Source organism: Chlamydotis macqueenii, chromosome 8 (genome assembly GCF_036417535.1).
Source record: "Chlamydotis macqueenii isolate bChlMac1 chromosome 8, bChlMac1.mat, whole genome shotgun sequence".
Taxonomy (NCBI): domain Eukaryota; kingdom Metazoa; phylum Chordata; class Aves; order Otidiformes; family Otididae; genus Chlamydotis; species Chlamydotis macqueenii.
This window is the reverse complement of record NC_141563.1, coordinates 17325094-17341893: the sequence shown is the minus strand read 5'-3', so window position 1 is coordinate 17341893 and position 16800 is coordinate 17325094. Positions and strand designations below refer to the sequence as shown.

The 16800-nt window shown below is 41.1% G+C and overlaps 1 protein-coding gene across 1 annotated transcript; it reads left to right on the top strand.

Moving 5' to 3' along the window:
* The first annotated feature begins 288 nt into the window (after nucleotides 1-288).
* SLC71A1 (solute carrier family 71 member 1) lies at nucleotides 289-15706 on the top strand. The gene is made up of 12 exons (XM_086753299.1): nucleotides 289-472; nucleotides 6571-6666; nucleotides 7826-7888; nucleotides 8509-8636; nucleotides 9722-9836; nucleotides 10888-11106; nucleotides 11391-11504; nucleotides 11990-12061; nucleotides 12533-12645; nucleotides 12845-12942; nucleotides 13536-13699; nucleotides 14345-15706. The coding sequence occupies exons 1-12, from the start codon at nucleotides 386-388 to the stop codon at nucleotides 14549-14551; spliced, it is 1476 nt and encodes a 491-aa protein (XP_086609425.1). The 5' UTR covers nucleotides 289-385; the 3' UTR covers nucleotides 14552-15706.
* The last annotated feature ends 1094 nt before the right edge of the window (nucleotides 15707-16800 follow it).

The following is a 16800-nucleotide window of genomic DNA, read 5'->3' as shown; positions in this document are numbered from 1 at the left end:
CAGAATGGCGGAGGGCTCCCTCGTCCTTGGGTGCTCGGGCCTGGCACCGCCGCACCCGGGCCGGGCCACAGCGAGCCGCGCAGCTTCTGGCGGCAGCCTCTTTTATTTTTTTACATGTATTTATTTTTTTCCAACTCTAACCATTAATTTTTGAAAGGCACCGAGCCGGGCCCGGGGGAAGGGCGGGCGGCGCACGTGACCGGCGGCCGGCCAATGGGGCGATCGCGTGATGCGCGGCGGCCGCTGCGCCCGGGGGTGGCTGGCCAAGATGGCGCCGGGTGCGTGAGGGGTGGCGGCGGCCGAGCGGGGAGGGGAGGCCGAGGCCCGGCTGCTGGGGAGGGTCCGCTGCTGCCCCCGCTCCCCCCCGGGGCTGTAGGATGGTAAAATGACCCAGGGGGGGAAGAAGAAGAAACGCGCCGTGAACCGCAGTATCATGCTGGCCAAGAAGATCATCATTAAGGACGGCGGGACGGTGAGGCCGGGCGGGGCCGGGGACACGGGCGGCTCCGGGGGTGGGAGGTGGTCGGCTGTGGGGCGAGCTGGCGGCGGGGGAGCCTCCGGTCCCGCGGCGGTGCGGGGGACTGGCAGGAGGCCGGGGCAGGTGCGGCCGGGCCCTGTCCGAGGCGAGGGGTCCCGCGGGCCGGGGGCAGCCGCGGGTGGCGGCGTGGAGAGGGCCGTGCTCCGGCGGCGGCGCCGGGCTGAGCTCGACGGCAAGATTTCGGTTTCTTTTACGCTGCGGGTTGCTGCAGCCCCCATAATTTCGTTACCGCATCCCAGGTTGGCTTGTTTGAGGCAGTTGGCTGAGAAGCACCTGTAAGGGTGTCACGCTAGTTGTCTTCGTAAATACTCATTCTCGATGTGGGCCAGTTTTTAGGCCCCAGGACCAAGTGTGCAAAACGGCGTCAGCTCGAAAGTTAGACATGGACCACTTACACTTGTGCGAGGTCATGCACTACGTGGCTAAACCCGACTTTACATGGAAGATTATTTAAATGAATGTTTGCGGAGGGAAGAGCTGTTAGGAAGCCAGCTGTGTGCTGGGGAGCAGCAGTTGGCTGCACAATAGCTTGGGACGGTGCGGGCAGGCAGTTAGCCATTGTAAAGGAGAGCAGGAGATGCTGACTGTGGTTGGGGTGCAGTTCTGGGGTGGGCTTTGCCCACACGGTGAGTGGATCGCCGTCGCAGCAGCCTTCTGTCCTCTCTGTTGTCTGGGAGAGAATAGGCTAGCGAGTGGGACAGACTCTCGAATCAGAGAAATCCCATAAAGATGCAAGACAGTAGCAGAAGTGTTTTGCAGTTCCCTCCCATTATATTACTTCCTCTTAAATACACAAAATTTTAAAAGAAAGGAAGCTCTTAAGTGTTTTGGCTCTTGCAGCTTGGTTTTTCCAACGTGTCGTTGCGCCTGGATTTTTTCCACTGTGTAACATTGTGTAGCTTTGATGTGCAGTCTTCTAAATACAGTATCATTATTACAAATAAAGAGACATTAAATCACTGGTGGTCCTTCAGTTTGTCTTTTCGGAACAATAATGGAGAAGGGGGAGGTGTCAGTGGCACTGTAGTTGTTCATTGAACTGATGACCAACTGTCTGGGTTACTTAGTGGTAAGAAGCAAAACTAATCCCAGTGGTGGATGTTGATGTTTTTCAGGACATGGTTTTCCTGCTCTTTGTAAAGATACAAAGTTATCTCATACATTTCTACAAATGTTAAACACAAATATTTTAGAATGAGTAATAGAAGCAAAGTAAATGTTGTTGCTCCTGGGACATCGTGCTTTATAATTTCTCTCTGGAGTAATCACTGATTAAAATACAGTATACTTCCAAGTGTCCTCTTTCTCTGGACCTGAACTTTCTTGTGCCAACAGAGAAAAGATATTATAACAGCTGCATTCAGCTGCGGTGGTGCTGCATTCAGTGTCTCCCACCAGTTTCAAAAGCAGAGTACAAACTTGCATGAGTTGTGGACAATTTTCAGTTGTTTCTAAAACATTGGAAAAATGGGCTATAAGCATTAGCTGAAGGTATGTAGATTGTTGTTAGATAACAAAAATACCAGCTTGTGATATTTTCTGCCTTCAAATAAATGTTTTGAGAATTTTTTTGTCGTAAATACATTTTTAAAGTTATAAAGTCTGGTATAACAGAATATTCTATATAATGACAGCAAAAACTTGGAAGTTTTTTTGAGTATTTGCTGAAACATTTAATTAGTCTTCTGTGCTCAGTCTCCTTAGTTTCTTTACTTACCCAACATAGTATGTGATGTTATGGGAAACAGGTAGATGAAAATGGCTGAGGTCTTGAATGTCTCCAAGTGGCAAGCCAGTAATTAATCGAGCATCTAAGTGTACAGTTTTCAGCCTGATTGGTTCATTTTGAAACTATTTGACATCGAAGAAAACTGTGTGACTTGTTTGCCTGGAAGAACATACAGCTTTTTAATGAGAGAGTGTCACAGACAAAAAGAGTTTACTGATGGGAAACTTCAGTCAATTTAATTTATTGTCACTTCTAATTACCAATTCTGATGTGGAAAGAAGAAAATAAGCAAAAGGGAAAAAACACCTATTGCCTCCACAAAACCTCTCTTCCTGCCGCAGGTTACACTGTGCCCCCTTGGTGAGGCAGTGGGTGGTGCAGGAGGATGGGTTGATGCATGATGGTATTTTCGTGTTGTTCTCATTGCAACTTAGTAGCTGTATCACAGAAAAAAATGTGTGATGGTGTGTGTACTCAAGTGTGTGTTGTCAGGTTCACCAAAAGAGAAGTAGTAACACCAGTGAAGCGATTTCAACACCATTCTTAATTTTGCATTCCTATATGACCAGTTGGAATTCATCTTATGTAAGGTTATGCATTTTTTTTTAAGCATTCATGAAATGGGTTAGGAGATACATACCTGGGCAGTGCTGGAAAGAATTAGAGCTCAGTACTTTATTTGGTGTTGCTTCGTTTCCATCAGAGGACCAGCAGCTCTGATGTTATATCTGATGCCTTTGTTGCTTTGATAGTTATTTTGTTGTTGTCAGATGCATGTTCTTAGGGTTACCTGGGATACACACTTCTTATCGCTGGCATGACGGACAGTACAAAGTTTTTGCATAAAGTCATTTTCTCCCTGACTAGAGAAAGGGGCATTCTTAGAGTGTTGTTTTATGCCACAGATTTTGCCAAACATAAATCTGCTCTGCTCTGGCTACGTGGTTGTAGAAAAGGATTGCTCTTACTCTGACTGGAACACCTTTGTTCATATGAAGGCTCTGTATCTTTTACCTCCAGGTTTAAGGCCTTCTGATTTGGTTGCACTTAGGTTATTGCATTGCATTTTACTGTGTTAGCCAGTTTGTAAAGCACAGTGGGGCAAGTTTGTAGAGTAAGACAGGGCTGAGTACCCAACCCGTGCGCTGTACATGTTGGGGTAGAAGGGTACGTTGGGCTAGTACTTGGGTCTTGTGGACTGAATGGACATAACGTATCTTAATGCCCTGTAATGTAACCCCTTATTAATCTCCTTCCCTCTTTCTTCCACCTCTGGAGTATTTTTGCTACTTTTTATTTGCAGCGATCTTTAAGAGGTTAAGATCTAAATGAGACTGAATTACTTATTTTTATAGATAAGAACAAATAACAGTTTCTGTGATAAATGAGTATTAGCGACAGGCAAGCCAGGAAGATTAACCCTGGTGATCTAAATGTCACTTCTGTTTGTTTCTGCCAATGTAATGGAAACATCCGATCAGGTTGCTTACAGCTGGATGACAAGGCAGAGGGCAGTAGTCACAGGCTTGTATTCTTCTAAAATCAGCAACAGTTTAGGTGAGCAGGACAGCCACTGTTTTCATTCTGCAAGTTTGGTTTGTGCAGGTGATCTCTGAGTAGCTGCCCAGAAATGGACAAGAGCTGTGTAGAGACAGATGGCTGCTGAGCTTGTGTTTGCTGTATGTGAACAGAATGGAGGTGCTTTTGATCCCTGGCGCTTGGAGGGACAGGGATGGTTCGTGACTGCTGCCTCGCTGTCTGTAATACCTTGGAGGGTCAGGAGCCAGTAACTTGGCAGGGATCTGAGGACTATGAGAATGATCCTGATTTTCTGTATCAGACTGAGGCAAATGGCTAAGGTTGTTACTTACAGTTTGTGCAGAGCTGGATACATTTTTAACCTGAAACTAAAATAAGGGTTGTGGGTGGACAGGGAAAGGAATTGTGGGAAGTGAAGATAATTATAGCCAGTTTCTGTACCTAACACGACTGTTAATTTACCTCCTTAAGAGAATAGTATATAAAAATAGCAGAGAGATCTGTATGGTATGATGTTTGTATTTGCTGAAGAGGGCTTGGGAAAGAGAAATAGCTCAGTGCTAGTTTTGTAGCTCACCTTTTATGTATGGATATAGTTATTTTTGGAAATTAAAATCTTTGTAGTGGGCCAGTCTGGTTTTCTGTATTTCCTACAGTTGTTCAGAAGGTGCCTTTTTTTTTTTTTTTTTTTTTTTTTTCCCTTTTCCTTCCTGTGTTGGAAATATTGGAATCTGGAAGAAAAGCTAGGTATGATTTGCATAAATCTTGTAATAAGAAAATCTCTAGTATTACCTAACTGAAACTTAAAATTGTGTAGTATTTGAGGTTGGAAGGCACCTCTGAACATCTCTGATCTGACTACGCTTCCTCTTCCACCAGACAGGGTCAGCTGGAGCGGTTTGCTCGGGGCTCATCCAGCCTTGGGGGATGGAGATACCACAATCTCACTGGGCAGCCTATTTCCAGGGGTTTGTTTTGTTCAAAGTTTAAGTAGAATTTTCTGTATCTCAGTGTGCACCTCCAGTCCTGTCGCTAACACCTCTGACAAGAGTCTAGCTGTGTCATCTTCATTCCCTCTCATCAGATATTTTAACATGTTTATAAGATCCTCCTGAGCCTTCTTGGGAAGCAGCTGAGGACTGCAGGCTGCATGTCTGCACTCAGTATAAAATGCACGGTCTAATCAAATCAGTGCCACTTCTTTAGTAACTCAACTTCACACAAACCCAGGGAAGTAGATGTTAAAGCAGCACTTCTAAGCTTACAGAATGCGTATGAGATTTTTGATGAATTATTCATACTACATTCGTATGAAAATAATTAGTGCATCGTTTCCTCAATTTGCAAATGGTGAACTGTGGCATGTTGTTTGACAGGGTAGCAGTTACAGAGTATATGAGATGAGCAGCTTGTCCCACCCTTGCTTTTTTGTTCTCAAAAGGTACTTCCGAATATACTAAATCACCAAAGTATTTGAAGTTCCTTATTTCAGATCTTTCATCCAGATCTCTTCCTATATTTGAAGCCCATTGCAGCTAATAGGCCTACTATTTGGGAGGTGTGTTTGGGACGTGATGAGTGCTGTTTCTGAGGATTTACTTCTGGTGTTCATTATCTCAGTTTTTCTTTCTTGACTTCGAGCTATCAAAGTGTTGTACTTAACCGTGGTGCCTTTTACTAACAGAAGTACTATAAACCTGTTTGATGGACCAGGTAGTTAGACTTCGGGGTAGCTGAGTGGGAATGCTGCCATGCTTGGAAATTCTGAAAACTTTATTTCCGTGCAGCATTGTGTGACCTTTAGCATTTTTCTCAAGGAAAAGGAACTAATTATCCAAAGAAGAGTGTTTCTGCTATCAGCAGCATCCTTGTTTCCCAGACTGGCAGTATGTCCTGGTTTTGGCAGGGATGAAGTTAATTTTCCTCTCAGTAGCTGGTGTGTCTGGCTTTTGTGTGTGAAGAATGTTGATAAACACCCTGATGATATGCGTTGTTGTTAATGAGACCAAGAACACTGTCTGACTTTCCAAGTCTCAGTGATGTGCCGATGCAGGAAGCTGGGAGAAAGACAGAATAATTGACCCAGACTGGCCAAAGAGAGTATTCCATGCCATAAACGTCATGCTCAGTATGTAAGTGGAGGCTGGCCAGTGTGGGTATCTGCCTTCCTGGCATCCATCCCTCTCTCTTGTTCGCTGGCATCACTCCCTCTCCCTTGCTGGCTCCCTTTTGGCTCCTTTGCTTGCTGCTTGGTTTTGTTTCCGTGATCGCTGCTCGGGACAGGCTGTATCGGTCATTGGGACATCGGGCAGTGAGAAAACATAGATTGTTCATTTTGTATATTTTAATATACATTTTTAGGAGTAAAATGGCAAGATGGACATTGTCACATTCCAGTGGATGTGGTCAACAAAATAAACAACTGTCCCCCTTGCCCAATTCTCTCCCCCATCCCGCTGGGGAGGGGGAGAGTGAGCAAGAAACTTGTGTGGTAACTCGGGCTTAACCATCACACAGCAGAAGTGGTTTATTTTTTCATTTGAGGTGGGAGTGCAGTTTGTATTCTGGAGAGGATCAAGACACTTCAGGACATTAGCAGCAAAGGGTTAAAAAAGGAATTTCACTCAGTACCATTTAGCTTGAGTAACTGTGTTCCGATGTTTTGCATCCTGTTTAATTTCTTAATCATTCTCCTTATAGTGTTCAGGTGCATTTGTCATTACTATGACAGTGTTTTAATGACCTATTTTTTATCTTTTTTTAGCCTCAAGGAATAGGTTCACCTAGTGTCTACCATGCTGTTATAGTGATCTTCTTGGAGTTTTTTGCTTGGGGACTCTTAACAGCACCCACTCTGGTGGTAAGTGATAGGCTTCAGCTTTTTCTTGCTGCATGGGAAGTGGGGTAATTACTGCAAAGGCACTGAACATCATCTGAATTAAATTAAAATTATGTATCATTGAGCTGCTCTGTTGTGCAAGTGAAAAGTTGTGTGTTTTTACATGGAATCAGGAATTTAAAATTATTTTGTTAAAGCAGTGTAATGGTGCAGCATAGCTGGTTATGTGCAAGTCTGCTAGCACTCAAGCTTACAGATAAATATTTTCTGACTTGAAACCAGTAAGACAGTAATGAAATTGTCTTTCCTTCCAAGATGCTACAAAAAGTTGGCACGTTAAAAATGTAAGGACAAAAATACACTTGCAATTTGGTAAAATTTTGCAAGTGTGTGTGTATGTAGGTCGTGAGATCTTTGCTGACCTGGCTGTGCTTTAAACGGAAGCTTCAGAGCACAGACCCTGTTACAGGAGTTAAAGCTTCCCTGTGATTAGCGAGACAGTCATACCAACATGTTTGTACCAAATTATTTTCTGATGTAGTTGGCTGCTTTCCATTTGGATTTAATCTCTTAGAGTGACATATGCTTACCAGTTAAAAGGAGTGAAGGCTTAAAGATCGCTGAGCAAACTCCACCTAAAATGCAGTCTTGGTGCGGTACTGTAAGCTGATGTTAACCATGAACAGGCTCTTGGACATAAACTGCACCGAATGGAATCTGTCTCACGTAACACAAGTCAGCCTGAGAGAGGTGCCTGTTTTAACTTGCGTATCTAGGCTTGGCCAACAAATTGAGAGGCACTTCAGAATGGTGATCTCTCTCCTCTCTCTCCCCAGTCCCCTACAGATGACACAGTAACGTGTGGAGAGTCTGGTCTGAGATAATTTTCTAGGTTCTCTGTGGTCTATTTGGATTTCAGACGCTGAAGTTGGATGACATGAATCCTTCTCAAAGTGTTGAGAGAACTGAGGCCTCTACCAAGTAAAGCTAAAATTTCCAAGTAACATCCATATTAATTAAAGATTAAATAGATTATTTGTGGTGTGTCTTGTTTTTCTTTCCCTGTATTCTATGGAAATATAAAGCTACTGTGGGTGTGCCAGTGTAGAAGCTGGATGCATCATGAGTAATATTTACAGTTTATATTGTGTAAATGACAGTGTTTGTATTTCTTCTCCAGGTTTTGCATGAAACCTTCCCAAAACATACATTTCTAATGAATGGTCTCATTCAAGGAGTAAAGGTAAGGTGACAGAAGTTAATCACAGGTACAATTTAAAGTGAATGGTGGGAGGAATATAGAAATGACTGCCAGCTGAGAGAAATATTCAAGAGGTTTTTCAGTATAGTTTTCACAGCATAAATAAAACACACGAAGAAATTATTACTAAAAAAAGCAAATACACGTAATTTTACTTTTAGTAAGATATTGCTTCACCTGTACCTGCTGGTTTGGTTGAGCAAACAGAAAGGTAGTTGACTAATCCCAAATGACACACATGGTGTTAAAATCCGAGAATTTTTTACTTGGTGCTTGTTCCTCTAGTAGGATTTTTTTTCAATTAGTTACATTTATGTGAACTCTAAATACATACAACTATAAAACACAGTTTATAAAACTGCTCGTGTCACTAGATCATCCACATTTTGAATTCAGTGTAGCTCTGAGGTAACCAATCTCAAATTTGATGTAGCCAGACATGGGACAGGAGATCAGTAATCCTTGCCCATATTGCCTTTGATGCACTGCACTATAGTCATCAACTTTAATAGGAATGGAGCCCAGCCTGCTACCAGATTATGGGGTGGTCACGATTCCAGCCATTTAGTTCTAACATGGTTTAAATGTTTTGTTTCATTTAGGGCTTATTATCGTTCCTCAGTGCCCCACTCATAGGTGCCCTGTCTGATGTGTGGGGACGAAAGTCCTTCTTGCTGCTAACAGTGTTTTTCACCTGTGCGCCAATACCACTAATGAAGATCAGCCCATGGTTAGTAACTTCTTTTACACTAGATCTGCCATTTCTTGACAAGGTTGCTGTATAATGCTTATGTTTGTAGCGTTGTCGATAGAATATTGTTTGTGCTCCAAGGAAAGTTGAGGCTTTTATATTACATTGGTGGAAAGCTGGGAGAACAGTCAAACTGAAGTAGCTGCTGTGAGGCCAAATGCTTTGGTCAAAATTTTAAGAGCTGCTGGTTTTGAGCTCTGTACTGTAGGTCCCACTTCCTACTTCAGCACATTTGCAAAAGAGATTAGAGTGCTGTCCAGTAAACTGTGCAGGTCTTTATTGTGGCCATAGCACTAAAATACTAACCAACTATGCAGAGATGAAAACCTGACTTAATGCTAGCTAGTGCATGAAGGAACCATTTGTAAGCTAAAATGTTGCTGCAGTTTTACACTTCTGTTTTTCAAGTTTTAAAATCCACCAGCTTGCACACTGTGCAAATTAGTAAGCTCTTAACTGGCGCGTACATTCCCCAGGTAGTGCATCAGTCAGAACTCGGTGTTGCTGGCCTACCCGCGTGCTGTACCTGAGGGTGTAGCTGAAATACCACAGACTGCACTGACGCAGGGCAGAGCCAGCTGTTCAGGTAGCTCCGTGAGCCTTTTCAGTTCTCTCTCTGGTCACACGGGTTCTTCATCCCTTTTCTGGGAAGTAGCTTGCTTGTAAGTGTAGATTAAAGTTTCAAATGATGAGTGTCTATAGCATAAAGATAAGGCTACTGCTGAGGCTTCTCAATTGCCAGATTCTCAAAGTACTGAAGTTCCCGAAATGCTTTGGGTCATAGGCACCCAGTCGCAGTTAGTCTAATGCCTCGTTTCCTAGAAGTACTTAGTCACAGCAACTTTTCATAGATGTTACAAAATTGTGCAGTTTATCTTTGAGCTGGGTGTGCTAAGGAGGAGTTACACAACTGTATCAAGACACATTCATGTTGGCTTTATCCAAGTTTATCGTAATATTTGTCAGGAAAAGTTGGACAATATGATTTACTACTGAACCGTATGTGGATTGTCAGTAGAGACTTTGTGTTTCTATTTAGCTGCTCTAATTTTTTATGTTCTTAGGTGGTACTTCGCTGTTATCTCTGTCTCTGGAGTTTTTGCAGTGACGTTTTCTGTGGTTTTTGCATATGTAGCAGACATAACCCAAGAACATGAAAGAAGCATGGCCTATGGTTTGGTATGTATTTTTTTTACTCTGTTCCTGTGGTATTCAGTACTAAACACTTCAGTGGGTAAAGCTTTTCAAAATTGTATTTTTATTTCTTCTCTGGCAAGTTGATTTTAGTTTGAAATGAGATTTTTCTGTTTAATTTTCTTGTAATCCAGTCCTGTGTCTCCTCTTGAATATTTTGCTTCTAGCTTCAACAAAATGTGACCATGGTAAAAGCTGTCCTTTGGACATCTGTCTTAACAGTTATCAGTGTTAATGGTGTAATTTGAGGGGCTTTAGTTATTCCTCCATTGTTTCTCACACTAGTACACTCTGCCATATTTTAAACTATCTAGCCTTTTGTTCCTGGATAATTTTGGAACTGCCATTGTATGATATCCTGACTGCTCCTGTTCACATTGCCAGTCATGCTGCTGCACTTCAGATCAAAACAAATGTAGCCGAGTAACTTGTCTGTCTGAAGTTCTTACAACGCGCCTCCATTTCTACCAGACCTCAGGAGCCCTTACAGCCCTAGATGTTACGGAATAGCAGAATTATTTGTTGTGTTCAAGTTACCTAGTCCCTTCTCATATTCAGCAGGAATAGCTGAAAGCAATGGGTATAGAACTAAATAGTTTCTTTCTGCCTATACACACCAGGGATTGAGATATGTTTTAAAATTAACATCCCTCACAACAAGGCCGGCTGGTTCACTGAAACTGCTTTCTGAAGATCCGTTGTACTGCGTTGGATTAACAGCATATTCAAGTTAATATGCCCTTGATACCTGTACTTTTTTTTTTTTAACAGGCATTGCGTATTTCACTAATAGGAAGATTAAATAAAACCCATCACTTCCAGAGATATCAGCAGACTGTACAGTTAATTAAACCTAATTATGTCAGTACATGCAAGAGTGGTGTGAGCTTCACATTGCTGTCCAGTTATCAAAAAAAAAGGTTACTTTTCATCACTACCGCATTAAAATGGTTAGGCTTCTGAAAATGAGGAAAAGGGGGTGATAATACTGGTGACTGACATCATTGAAAATCTAACCAGATGTTTTTTGTTTTAGGTTTCAGCAACTTTTGCAGCAAGTTTAGTTACCAGCCCTGCTATCGGTGCCTACCTTGGCCGAGTCTATGGAGACAGCTTGGTTGTGGTCCTGGCTACAGCAATAGCCTTGCTAGACATTTGTTTCATTCTTGTTGCTGTACCAGAGTCGCTGCCAGAGAAGATGAGGCCAGCATCCTGGGGAGCACCCATTTCATGGGAACAGGCTGACCCTTTTGCAGTAAGCTACTGAAATGTGGAATATTTTGTTTGCAAACATTGAGCTTTAGAGACAGGAAAGAAACAGAATTTACGGTATTTCAAGCTTAAAAAACAAAGCCTCTATTTTTTTTAAGTATAACCTGGCGTTGCTGCTAATACTATTAGCAGCGATCGTGATAAATATTCAGGAAATGCTTTGGTGGTACCACATAATAGCGTCATTAATTGACATGCTTTTCTTGCTAGGTATGCTTTTCTGAATATGAAGATGAAATGGTTTATAATACTTTTTTCTTGCCGTAGTCACTGAAGAAAGTCGGCCAGGACTCAATCGTGCTGCTGATCTGCATAACAGTCTTTCTTTCCTACCTCCCAGAGGCAGGTCAATATTCCAGCTTCTTCCTATACCTCAGACAGGTAACTTAACGTTTTGATATGGATTTGAACAAAAGTAAATTTATAGGAAAGTCTTCAATTATCACTGAATTCATACAGAAAGAAGAGATATCTAGTATAATTTAGAAGCTTACAGCAGCTGATTTAAGTCCTTTTGCTGTTCTGGGTTTGTCTGTTTTTAGAGAGAGAGAGAGATGAATGACTTATAAAATACCAGAAATTGTTTTGTCATTATTTGCATTATTCTTGGGCTATGAGGTTCACTATGTTAAACTGTTGGGTGTTTTTTACTTTTTGAGGGAACTATTTATTTGTTTTCTATTTTATGCTCCTTTACTTTTATACACTTGCTGGATTTAATGAAAAAAAAACCCAACTTTTTTCCTAAGTTAGGGAAGAGTTTAATAATACTGGTCTTCTGCACTCTGTGTTCCCCCACAGATATTTGTCACATCATGATACATGGTTTATGGTTAATAATCAAATTGCCTTTTTTAAAAATACAGATAATGGGATTTTCATCTGAAAGTGTTGCGGCATTTATAGCAGTCCTTGGGATTCTTTCCATTATTGCACAGGTGAGTTACTGCGAGATATTTCATTGATTTGATAACTTTGAAAAAGCAAAGCACTGGGGAGAACTTTGACAATACTGCAATTCCAGAAATGTGACTCCCCTTTCCTGTAGCTGTTTTTTTACAGTCTGTAACAATTGACTAACACTCTTACTTCAGCTCAGTTGGAAAAGCAGCTTGCCAGCCAGGAGTATAGTTCGGTAATATCCCAAGTGTCTTGTGTTGTGAAAACTAGATGCTTTTGTGCATCAAAGCTGGCGTGACAGTTTGTTCGTATGAATTGCTAAAAGATTGCTGGTTTTTTTTGGTCGAGGCTCCTGAATATTTAGCAAATACTGCTTTGGGAGAATTTTGTGTGGTTTTTAAAAATTAGTAAATTTATTTGCATGTATTTAACATTTAGAATAAAATGTTGCTTTTCATTCATTCATTTATTTATTTATTTTTAATTAACTTGTTTCCCTTCTCTGTCAGACAATAGTTTTGAGTTTACTTATGCGGTCCATTGGAAATAAAAATACCATCCTACTGGGCCTAGGATTTCAAATACTGCAGCTTGCGTGGTATGGCTTTGGATCAGAACCATGGTATGTACATTTGATTTTAATATCTGAGCAATACAGTATTTTTCTGCATTTTATCCTTTATCCAAGGGAGACACTTAAGCGTGTGTGACTTCAGGTCGGTATATGTATATATAACATATGCATATATATACAGATAGACGCTCCAGATGCAGAATGCCGTCTGTGCGGAGCAGTTACATGGAGTCTGTATATTTTGCAGGATGATGTGGGCAGCTGGAGCTGTGGCAGCCATGTCCAGTATTACTTTCCCAGCTGTAAGCGCACTGGTTTCACGAACTGCTGACGCTGACCAGCAGGGTAGGTTTTGTCGTAATTAGTCAAAGGATGCTGTGAAGACAGACATGTCAGGGTGTTGTCATAGTGTGAGTCAGCCTGAATCTTGGCACAGAGCAGCCTGTACACCTGAGCATAGGTCACAAAATGTTAAAATCCAGGTTGCTTGGAGGTTGTAATACATGTGTATCGTGTCCTTCTGGCACAGAGGGAGAACACTCAACAGGTCCCAGCAGCAGCAAAATATTTAGCAACCTCATATGCTGTTTATTTTTTTTACTTTTGACAAAAGTTTTCTTAGCTGTCTAGGCTGCATACACTGCGGGACAGGGATGGCAAGGATACTGTGTATATACTGGTCTCTGCATGAGCACAGCACAGAAGTCCTACTCTGTGCTTATAGGAAGGTGGAAAAAAACCCCTTGAATCTACTGCCATGACAGTTTTTCTGTGCCCCTTGGTTGTTGCTACCTGTAGTACGACACCATTTAGAGAAGCCTTCTACTTGCATCAGATTGAAGGTGAAATGACTAAAGTCTTGTTGATCTGTTCGTGACCCATTAAAACTGTTAATTATCTATGTCTAGCTAGCTAATAGTGTATTTTACTTTTCCCAGGTGTTGTTCAAGGGATGATAACAGGAATTCGAGGACTGTGTAATGGCTTGGGACCAGCACTTTATGGTTTTATATTCTATATATTTCATGTTGAACTGAATGAACTCCCCATGCCTGAATCGCCATCAGGAGGCAGCGTGGTCACACAGTACCAGTTACAACAGGTATTCTTCTGCGTACTGATTCAAAAAAAGAAAAAAACTTGGGAAGGGAGCATGTGCCCACCAGTTCTTGTGGATGATGCTGTATTACATTTTATTATGCCAGCTGTAAAAAGAGGTTCTTAAGTCATGCTTTTCACTAAATGGACTGGTTTAGTGTAACTTTGCAATAGATACAGCTGACAGTAATCAGATAACTGATGACCCTTGTAAAGAGAATAGACTGAGGGAAGGAGGGACTAATAAAAACAGCATCCCCCTCTCCTCTCCCTGGCACTGTATTTACCTTTCTGATGTTGTATGGTTTTGTTTTGTTGTCCTTTAGTCTTTTAACCAAGCTCTCAGTGGTTTTTGTTTAGTTCCTAATAGCTATTAATTTGTTGAGAAAGCTCAGCAGTAAGAACTTGCACTAAAAAAGAAAGCTGGCAGGCATTAATAAGAACCATATTCTCCCGTTCCTCAGTCTTGGGATGTAACATTCTTTCTACATTTATTCCAAAAGCCTCCCCATGGCGACAAATACTGTATTGGCTAGGGTAGCATAGAAAAGTTCTCCCCATGTTTGACACTTTTGTACTTTGCAATTGTAGTCTGTTAACCTGTGGCTAATGGTTCATTAATACTTTGTGGTATTTCTGTTGTTTTCAGAATTCTATAATTCCTGGCCCCCCGTTCTTGTTTGGAGCATGCTCTGTGCTGTTGGCACTACTTGTTGCCTTGTTTATTCCGGAACACACAAACCTAAACGTACGATCCAGCAACTGGAAGAAACACGGTGGCAGCCACGGCCATCCCCACAGTCCACAAACTCCTGGTGAAGCTAAAGAACCATTACTGCAAGATACAAATGTATGACAAAGATCCAGGAAAATTTTTTAGACTTTTTTTTTTTTCCATCAGCGGTTTGGGATACACATTCCAATTGCATCAAAACCATAATTTCTTAAGGTAATCTTAAGAAACATCTTTCTGCATGAAATTTGTAGGAATTTAAAAAACAAAGGAAGTTTCTCCAAAGATGTTGCCATTGAATTAATAATTTGCTTTTAAAAACAAACTGTTACGTACTTGTCTCTTGCCATGAAATACTGTTACTACTAAACTTTACATTCTGGTGCGGAGCCAAAACAGAATATAGTCAAGGCATGAGCATGTGTCCTTCTGTTTCCTTAAGGTGGTGAGCTTTAATTCTGGTCATGCTGAGTCTCAGTGAGACACACCGGCATCCGTGGGGACCCATTCATTTTAAAGTTGTAAAATCTTGGGTCAGACTATTCAAAGCCTTAAAGTAAATGTACTCAAGTAGGGAGCAGGTGAACTGGTATCATTTATCTTAAAAGTCATATGGCAGGTTTTTGTTTTTATTTTATTTTTAAGTTTATACTAATATAAAAATCACATGAGCACGCTTGCTGAACAGTAAAAGTTATTTTTATGTAAGTGCATTTACTCTTTCTATTTTTTGAATAAACGGTCGTATCAAACACTTGGTTAAATATTAAGTGGGTGTTTGGAGCCCTACAGCATTTAGTACTGGCTCTAAAACTCTGCTTTTCTAAGTACCGTTTATTATACCACTCTATTTCTGATGTTTGCGTAATCATAAAGGACCTCAAAACTTGAATACACAGACTGAACTATAAGCTGATAGCCTTGAACATGTCCGTGTGCTCTACAGTGGCCTTTGAGGACTGTCACAATAACCCTTTTGCATTACAGAGCTAACGTTCTAGTCCTACATTTTCAGGACCCTTAGTACAGAAGAGAGCTTTATACAATTACTGATGTGAATTTCTCTAAAAGTGTATATTTTTGTGTCCAGTTGTATTATTTAAGTGTTCCTTTGTATAAATTTGTGTATAAAGTATTGTATAGGTTTAAAATGTTTTCATCTTGTGGTTATTGCTCAATGCTTTTTTACCTTTGAACATTCACCATGGTTGACCAAGAGCAGGAAAAAAAAAATGATTATGTAAATATACTGTTAATAAAGTTGAATATTTTAATGAATTTTTAAATAATTGTTAATGTCTCTTAAAACCTTAACTGAAGGTCTATAGTGTATGTGTTATAGTGCAGCAGTGGGAAAAGAAGCCTGGCGTACAGGCCCAGCTGTGTTTTACCTGTTTGATAAGGTGATATTCTCCCCTTCTGTTGAGCAGCGGAGGCTGCGTGCGTGGTTCCTCAGGGATCTAATGGAACAGGATGGTGATAGACACAGGCTACAAGAAACAGGTCACTAGCCAGGACAGCCAGCCTTTTGTACACTGCAGCTTCTGCCTCCGGGGGTCGTCTTCCCAGGCCCACTACAATTGTGTTTCATTTTTAGATCTGAATAAGACAGCTTCCTCTTTGAGAGCAGCTCATGTGTACTTCCAGGGAAACAGACCAGACTCACATCAATTTACACCAACTAGAAATAGCTAGAAATAATGGCTAGAAACAGCTAGAAATAGCAGTGTAAGCACAGGCCACAGAAGGGGGTGGCTGCCAGCTGGAGAGTGTAGGTCTGTCATCGTGCTGGTCCAGTAGCACTGCCCAGCATGGGGAAATGAATAATCTGGGAATAAAACTCCAGGAAAAGGTAAGGTGAATAAAATAGGACCATTATGGGACTTACCTCATCTTGGCATTTCAGCACAATAGATTCTTAAAACATTACTAATCAGCTTTTTTTTTTTTTTATTAAAAAAATTTAATATTTCCATTGAAACTTACACATAACACAACAAGCAAATAAACATTACTGTGGTGATTTATAAACAAATATACACATTTTGCACTGCAAAACAAACCACTTAAGTGCAGCCAGAGGACTGTATTTTTAAGTAAATAACTAAGGTAAAAGGTATGAAATATCTTAAACAACAGAAGTTTGTAAATAGTCATTTTTAAACGTGTATTTTGTATGTTACAAATACTTGCATGATAGTCCTTTATGGGGATGCCAAATCAAAGATGGCACAGAATGGTGGTGTTTGTTAGGCGATTCTAGCATTTGAACCCAGAACAAGCTGAACGGGCTTCAGCTCACCGAAACTTGAGAGGCAGAGTATCTTAAATTTCTGTAGAGTCTTACAGTTGTTACGTATGATCAGTAAAAA